General features: G+C 35.6%; 1 protein-coding gene across 2 annotated transcripts in view; it reads right to left on the bottom strand.

Annotated features, from left to right (window-relative positions):
- LOC107705205 (choline-phosphate cytidylyltransferase B-like) overlaps positions 1 to 5304 on the bottom strand; it is a 6631-nt gene extending 1327 nt beyond the window's left edge. The window contains exons 1-6 of one of the 2 annotated variants that reach the window (XM_016508396.1): positions 5110 to 5304; positions 2910 to 3009; positions 1223 to 1339; positions 979 to 1130; positions 821 to 899; positions 603 to 745 (exon numbers count right to left, since the gene is read on the bottom strand). In XM_016508396.1, the coding sequence (XP_016363882.1) occupies positions 603 to 745; positions 821 to 899; positions 979 to 1130; positions 1223 to 1339; positions 2910 to 3009; positions 5110 to 5148 (630 nt within the window). In that variant the 5' untranslated portion in view covers positions 5149 to 5304. The remainder of the gene's footprint in view (positions 1 to 602; positions 746 to 820; positions 900 to 978; positions 1131 to 1222; positions 1340 to 2909; positions 3010 to 5109) is intronic. The other variant, XM_016508397.1, reaches the window with a different exon arrangement.
- Positions 5305 to 8500: the final 3196 nt, after the last annotated feature.

Genomic DNA, 8500 nt, shown 5'->3' with positions numbered 1-8500 from the left:
TAATAACTCATGATATTTGCAAAAACAAAAAATACATAAAAATATGTATTATACATTTTATATATAACAATATCTATAATTTTTTCTGAATAATGGTTAAGGAAAATATGTTTTACCAGTTTGTTTCAGAGGCGAGTGTTATTTTAGTATCATTTATTTTCTTATTATTGTTTTTGTTAATATTTTGAATTCGATTTTTTCCCGGGTTTTTTTTTTTTTATGTCTATATTCTTTTTTACATTTTAATTTGAGTAATTTAACTTAAACTAAATGAAAAATGTTGTGCTGACAACTAGCTAAAATAAGTTAGAAATAAGTTTTTATATTTTGTTATTTCAATTAATGTTTATTTTACTTCAAGTAATACATTTTTATAGCTCTAGTTTTGGTTTTAATGATAATAACCCTTTAGGTGAACGATTAATTTGATTTAATCGTTGTTAATTTCAACAATTAAGTACATTAATGTTAGACCATGACTCCACGCCAGAAATATCAGATCCAATATCTGTCAGAAAATATCTGTTTGTCTGGTAACAGAACAACTAGTCAGCAAAACTGAAGCTTACATTTGAGGATCCTTAGATCCTTCATTTACTTACATTAATATAACTGACGTTCAGTTCTTTAGCGGTGTAACCCCTCTGCAAGTTGCGTCTAGCGTACACGTCATAGTCTCTCACTATCCGGGTGATCAGGTCAGACGTTGAGATCCCTTCTGTCCTTTTAGTGGGCACAAACATACCTGAGACACTCATACACGTTAGATCTGGTCTGAAACACACACACATGCTCTTAAGCGAAAGCCGCTTTTCTTTACCTGCCTCCTTAATATGCTTGTACACGTCCTCAGATCCAGCAGAGGAGTATGGGATGTCGTCATGCGCAACAAAGTCGATCTAGAGAATACGAACCACAGGGTTAACCGCAGGGAATTATGGGAACGGTACTATGCTAGGATGTGACCAAATAACTGACCTTGTGTTTTTCTAAAAACTCTTGGGTCAGAGTCCAGGGCGCATCGCGCAAAACCTCATCAACGTAGCGGCAGTGTCTCAATGCCTCGTACCGTTCGTCTTCTGTCATTACGGTGAAGCCCTTGTACTTGTGAGTGAGTTCATCACTGCATACTTAACACACACATACATATTTTTATCAGACAGAATTCAGCCTTTACAAGTATATTGCAAAGTCTGGATCAGTAAATTAAAAGTGTCTATACCTCCGACTATAAGGTAGGCGTTAGGGAACAGATTCTTAGCCTGCATCAGGGCACGAGCATGACCAGAATGAAAAAGATCGAAGATGCCATCTGCATAGATTCGCACCGGCTGGTCCACTGAGAATGGAAAATTCATGACACTTTTAGAAATCATTTACAGAAACAAAAACATGAAAAAATAGGTCACTTTATACTGTTGAAAAGTTAGGGGTCAGTCTTTTTTTTTTTAAGAAATTAAATTTTTTTTTACAGCAAGGACACTTGATCAAAGGTCATTTAGAATGTTACAAAAGATTCTATTTCAACTAAATGCTGTTCTTTCAATTTTCACAAAAATATTAAGTAAACACAACTGTCAAAATTGATAATAATAAATGATTCTTGAGCAGTAAATCAGCATATTAGAATGATTTCTGAAGGATCATGTGACACTGAAGACTGGAGTGATGATGCTGAAAATTCAGCTTTGCCATCACAGGAATAAATGATGTATTAAAATATATTAAAATAGAAAACATTTGTTTATAATTGTAATAATATTTCACAATATTACTATTTTTACTGTATTTATTATTGAATAAATGCAGCCTTGGTGAGCATAAGATACGTTTTTTCTCAAAAATTAAAAATGCTGTTAGTCAAAATTCTGGCCAAAACATATTAATAAAGTTGGCAGCACCATTATTTTTCACTGTTCCCTTTTTCCCTCATAGTTTTAAGTTCACAAACTTAAAATAGTCTATTTTTATGTCCTTGAAGGACATCAAAAACGATTCAACCTTTCTCCTTTTGTCTCTTCTCCAGAGCTCAGTAATCATTGGCCAGCGAGAGTTTTGTGAGCAGTGACTGTGAGAAACTGGGTCACAGAATGAACAGGGAATCCCTGAATCTAGTCTTGCTGGGTCCGGTCCCAGCGGTGGACTATCCTACAAGCACTGCGTTTTCCTCTGACACTGATATGGCATCAGTTTAAGTAGCTTAACTCATCAATGTTTGATGGGATTTGTGAAATGGGTCCAAAAGATAAAAATAAACTTGTTCTTTACCAGAAAAGAACTGGCAAATGTTTTAAATTTTACACACGTACACTTACACAGCCAGTTTATCATGTGTTTTTGTCACTCTTTAGTAAATCAACTACTTTGGATCTTGCTTCTTTGGATTGTGCCAATAATTATACAGTACAATTGAACATCATGTACTCAACATGTATTGTATGTATTAATATATTGGGCAAAATATTTTACTTACAAATGTTAATATACAGCATATACCGCTCAAGCATATTGGGTCGGTTTGAAGAATAAACTGTTCAAAAGAAGAAAAACTATTAAAAGTATTAATTTCTTTTAAAAAAGACTTACTAAGCCCCAAAATGTTGAATGGTTGCATGTGTGTGTGTGTGTGTGTGTGTATCTGGTTTGGTTTGATCCTGTTTATTTTATTGTGATTATATAAGTAATCAAGATATAATGAATGAAGTTACAAGCTTTAAAAAAAGGTTACATTTAAGTTACTGTTTAAGAGCTTGAGTGCATATTTCTGTCTTGAGTGTCTTGTACTTAACGAAACGAGTATATTGAATTTTTTTAGGTTATAGCCTAACAGGAATGACCTTATCACAAAGGTCATTTTTTAACTTGGTGTTCCGTTTTATGAAAACTGATCAGAGAAAGTACAGACTGACCAGGCGTTCCGAGTCGAGCTAGCTCTACCGTCAGCTTCTCGTGTGGAGCCCGACACTCACAACTCGTCTCCGGGGTAAATATGGCTGGCTCTATAAGAGTCTGCAGAGAAGATTGAAGAACGCATTGATTTGAGAGAAATGATGAGATGAGAAATAAATAGACATTGCAGCTTCCCAAATAAAAACCAAATACACAAAATAATGATCTTTAAAAAAGCATCATATGACCCCTTTAAACAAGCCTAGATCCTGCTGACATGATATCCTATTTACCCTTCTAAAAAATGTTTTCCTTTTTGTACGAATAAAGGTTATTATCTGACGTATTGATTTCAAGACGATCTGTGTAACAGTCTCTTTACAGCGGATATTGATTTGTCCAGTAGAGGGTTCTCTAATGTCACTGACTTAAGACAAATCATTCGTCCACAGCAGCACAAAGTGGGAGATAGACACAGACATACATAACACGGATATTTCGATCTACTGAAACCTCTTTGTGGCTTATAACAAACAGAGAACAATAGGCCTACAGACACTGTGACAACTCATGGTTCTGAATTAGCATTTCAATGTATGGTTGGGTAGCAGGGATATTTTATTTTTGTGCATTTTTCAGTCTATAAGTGCAGAAAGACACTATACTCGCATTCTATATGGGTGAGAATGAGGGTTTGTTATCAAAAAATCTATTTAAAGCTTAAGTCAATTTTCTGAATTTTTGAAGTGGGAAATATTCTCTTTTTAAAAACACTGTGAAGTATGTTTTATATTATTATATAATAGCTAGTACATGTGCATAATATATAATATACGCTAAATTCATGAAATAACAAAAATGTAAAAAGGTACAGAAATATCTAACATGCAAAAATATCAAACCATTGAAATGTGATTTTATTGTTCCCAACAGCTAAACTTTAAAACTTTAAAATATTCTTATTTAACAACATTATGTTGAATAAAATCGTTTACCACTTCAAGTTATATATCATATTACATTACATTATATTATATTACCTTTAATGGGTTTTTTGCTTAATAGTGTCCAATTCAAATAATAATTTTATATTATATCTAAAGGGTTTTTGCTTAATTTAAAGAGTAAAATAATTCATTAAACAACAAAAATGAAAAAGTTAACAATATCAGACCAATGAAATTGTGCTTTTATTGTGATCAAAATGAAAAATTTGTCATCATTTACTAATGTTGATCCAAACCTGTATGAATAACTTCCTTAACATAAAAGAAGATTTTGAAGAATGTTATCCAACAGTTGCTGGTAGCCATTGACTTCCATAATATGATCAAATACTACGGAAGTCAATGGCTACCAGCAACTGTTTGATTATCAACATTCTTCAAAATATCTTCGTTTGTGTACAGCAGAAGAAAGAAACTCGTACAGTTTGGAACAACATGAGGGTGACTAAATGACAGAATTTAAATTTTTTTGGGGAAACTGTCCCTTTAAAACCTTACTGTTACTTAAATCACCCTTGTGGCATCTTCCTAATGTGACAACTACTGTTCTGTTTTAGTAAACATGTGGGCGGAGGCACCAGATGCTGTTTAAATGCATTCTGGGCCAAACACATTACAGAAATGTTAAAAAATAATTTCTGGGTTAATCTTCTAGCGACCTTTGTGACAATAGTGACCATCTGTCTGTTCAGGAAATGCCCAGTGAGAGCATCTTCACAGCAGACCCAGCTGGCACATATGCATTTACATATCCAATGCAATGTAGGTGTGTGATATCTGATTACTCATTGGAGGAAAAATCTCCACGGAGCAATGCACGATTCATTCCCATAGCAACGGAGACAGTGTTTCCAAGGATGCTGGAGACCTTTCCCAGAATTCTGTACAAGGTGAGAAGGAGGAGCAACATCACAGAAGGGCAACCTGCTGTTAAATGCAATCGGGATGGTGTCTGTAACATTAGCTCAGCACCATCCCACAAAAGCGCTGGCTCTCGCACTTAAAAACGATATCTGGTAGACGCAGCATTAAAAGCAGCATTATGAACAAACGCGCAGATAGTCAGTACAAAACAGCAGTTTCACAAGCTCAACGTCATTCAGACAGCAGCACAAAAAGACAAAATCAGATGAACACAGACTGAAAACAAAGAGAAAGGGGTCCTCAACGGTTCACAGATGCCCTCGATGACAACAAAACACATATATCTCACCGTTCGTGGCAGTGGACAGGTATGTTCCAGCTCCTCCATGATTTCTGGAGGGTCCAAGCCAAACTGGATGTGACTCCACCTGTACCTGACTCAGCATCAGTCTGGAGACGCTTCTCTGGCCGTTAGCCGAGCTGCGGTCAGGGATGCTCTACTCCAGCCTGGGTCTAGATCCCGCCCACTCGCTATTCTCTTCCTCTCTGCCTCTTCCTCCTCGACTCCCCTCGCTGTGAAGCCGCCTATAGAAAGAGGCGCTCGGCTCCTCCCTGTGCCCACACACACAGGACCTCAGTGACGGCACAACAACAACAAGGAAGAGAGCCTGTTGATGAGGGCAATGGCAAGTCTGGGGAGGACCAATCAGCAGACATGCTCTCCTGTCTCATTTACATACCAGAGTGTGATTGGTTGAGCAGGCTATAGCACCATCACTGTGAACCCGCTGCTGAGCATCTCTGATTGTTCTTCATCTTCCTTCATCATTGTGGTGCATCGCAAAGGCTTGCTGAAAGAGACAACAATACAGTTTTTAAGTTTGGATAGTAACAGAATTATTTTTTTTTATCTAATCTCAATTCAATAAACATTTAAATATGACAATAAGGTATAAACTAAGGCAGTTTCTATAAGAGCTTTTTAGTATTTTTTAACCTTACTATGGTTTGTGTTGAGACTCACTATGCCCCTGCAAATAGTTAATGGTGACGTCACTTTTTATCATCAAGGATGCTTAGCAGGGTTTTAATTTATACCCTATATAAAACAAGCTATATAAAACAAGCAAAACAGGGACATTAGCTGATAACACACACACACACACATATATATATGCAGGTTTGCAAGAAAAAAAAACAAGAAAAATATAGACAAATTTAATTTGATAGTTAGAATACATTACAAACAATATCCAACTGATACTTAATAATATTTAAAATAATCTAAATATATGTATGATAATATTATTGATATTCATAAGTAAGTTTAGTGAAATTTTGAAAACATTTACTATTTACTAATTTGAGTTTAGGTAAGATCACAATTTTATATGCTGGTTCACAGTGTAATTAAAAATTTTATTTTTATTTTATTTTTTGGTTTTGTATGTTTAGGGAGCAGTGTTGACATTTAGAAGTGGTTCATAGTTTTATATGCACGTTTAATTTAATTTAATTGTAAATATATTTACAATATATTAAAAACAATATCCTATTAATATATTACTTTATAATATTTAAAATAACCTAATTATATGTAAGATAATATTATTAACATTCATTAATTAAAAAATCTGATAAAGCTTACTACAGTTCTGAACTGTTTATATTATATTATATTCAGTTTTTTTCCCCCACTGGGATTTATTTTCGGTTTCTAAAACATTTTAAGAACAGTTCAGTTGTTATCCACTTGGTGGCGCCATTGTTTCAATTTTAGTTAGTGCATTTGAACATAGCACCAAGTGGATATTTAACAAAGTTAAAAGATGCTATGCTACAGTATAAAAAACGGTTGTAAATGAGATATAATAAATTTAAAAGCATGTTAGGAGCATTTGCAATATTTGTTAATATTTTCCCATACAACTTCCATCCATTGACTGTCTGCTGTCAGCCCCTTGGCTAATAAAGTTAACAAAATAAATCATTTTGATTTAAATTAACTTAATATTAGATGATAATGTTTTATAACAAACAGAGATGAAGAGAATGGCAGCAGCTTCATTCAGAATCAGCACACACAGACACACACACACACACACACAAAACTTTTCTTTGACTGCCATTTCCCTGAACCATGTCTCCATTGTTGCTTTCATCCAGTCTACTCATACAGCACAGGTAATTATGTCAGTCACAGGACAGAACAGAAGTGCTTTGAAGAGTAACCCCCACCCTCAGAAAGGAACGGTGTGGTCCAGGAGAGCTGGCGAGAGATTTGATATCCTCTTATGTGTTTCCTGTGAGCTCCTCTCCTCATCAGCATGAAGACTGAGTCTCATTTTCCTCAGACTCGGGTATGTACTTTTGACTGCTATATCCCCGGAGATTCAGAGGGCAACAGTACTGAGAATAGCATTTCCATCGGTGTGGCCATAGTTAATAGATTCTCCTTTGACGGCTTGTGAAGCAGCTGTGCTCCAGCTCAAAAAGGTTATCGGCCTGTCATAATCAAATAGAGAATAAACAGGAAGATAATTTACAAAGAGAAGAGACTCTCCCCTCCAAGGCGTTGAGAGGGTCTAGAAAGAAAAAAAACCCATCTAATTTTTGAGCCAATTGCAATGCGACATAAGTGTGCTGATTCAAGGTTAAGGATATTCTTTTATCTCTCTTGAATACTGAGATTCTCCTGAGTATTGTTTGACGTAATCTGCTTAAGTAACATTCATTTCATTCTGGTCGCAAACATTTAAAAACAAAACTAATTAATTTTTCATTTAGACATGCAAAATAATATGCTGCAAGGAAAATGCATGCTCATACACTTCCTAATCAATCTAAATGTTAATTAGCACTGTAGCATCCTTTCTAAATGAGAACGTTAATTCAAGACACATCTTAGGAATATTACAGGCCAAATATAAGTTTTAAAAGAATATTTTAGTTAAAAGTGAATCATTTTTTATTCTTAAGCATAAACATATACATGTATTAAGTTATTTTTTATTATTTTTATCATTTAATTACGGTGCTCTTTCCGCAAATTACATCGTTCCGCCAATAGGTGGCGAAAAGTGAATCATTGAACCAGTCACGAAACCGATTCGTTCAAAACAATGATTCATTCAGGAATGAAACTGGGACGCTCAACGGTCCAGTGTTGCCCAGTCTATGGTGTTGCCAAGTCCGCGGTTTTCCAGCGGAATTGGGCTACTTTAACACTATTGCCACGGGTTGTTTTTCCATGTCTGCAGGTTGATGCGACCCCAATAACGTGATATTTATCCCCTAAAATGCGAATTTTACCAGGGGAACCCTGCCACAAAACGTGTATTTTACCCCCCAGAGCTGATTTTTTTTTTACCGGGGGATCCCCCTCGAAACGCGATTGGGCTAGTTTTGGGCGGGTTTTGTTGTGAAAACCTGGCAACCCTGTAACGGTCATTCTGCTGTGGCTTTGTTGGCAAATATTTTCGTCGGCACAGACTTTTTTCAAAAGTTTAGGGACAAATATAGCAACTTCTTGGACAAACCTTATCTAAGTTCTCATCTTGCCCACTGATCTACCTTCATCTTTATATAGATCAGTGAATTTGCCATTGTGATGTCATCTAGTGACATTTAGCTACCAGTTTTAGCTACTTTCAATTGAAAGCAGTTGGCAACACTGTTCAGGTGTGTTTGATTAGGGTTGAAGCAAAACTCTGCAGGGCTGCGGCTCTCCAGGACCGACG

The sequence above is a fragment of the Sinocyclocheilus rhinocerous genome, unplaced genomic scaffold (genome assembly GCF_001515625.1).
Source record: "Sinocyclocheilus rhinocerous isolate Xijiao unplaced genomic scaffold, SAMN03320098_v1.1 scaffold594, whole genome shotgun sequence".
In the NCBI taxonomy this organism is placed as follows: domain Eukaryota; kingdom Metazoa; phylum Chordata; class Actinopteri; order Cypriniformes; family Cyprinidae; genus Sinocyclocheilus; species Sinocyclocheilus rhinocerous.
The sequence above is the reverse complement of the archived record's forward strand: the minus strand, read 5'-3'. Positions and strand labels throughout refer to the sequence as shown.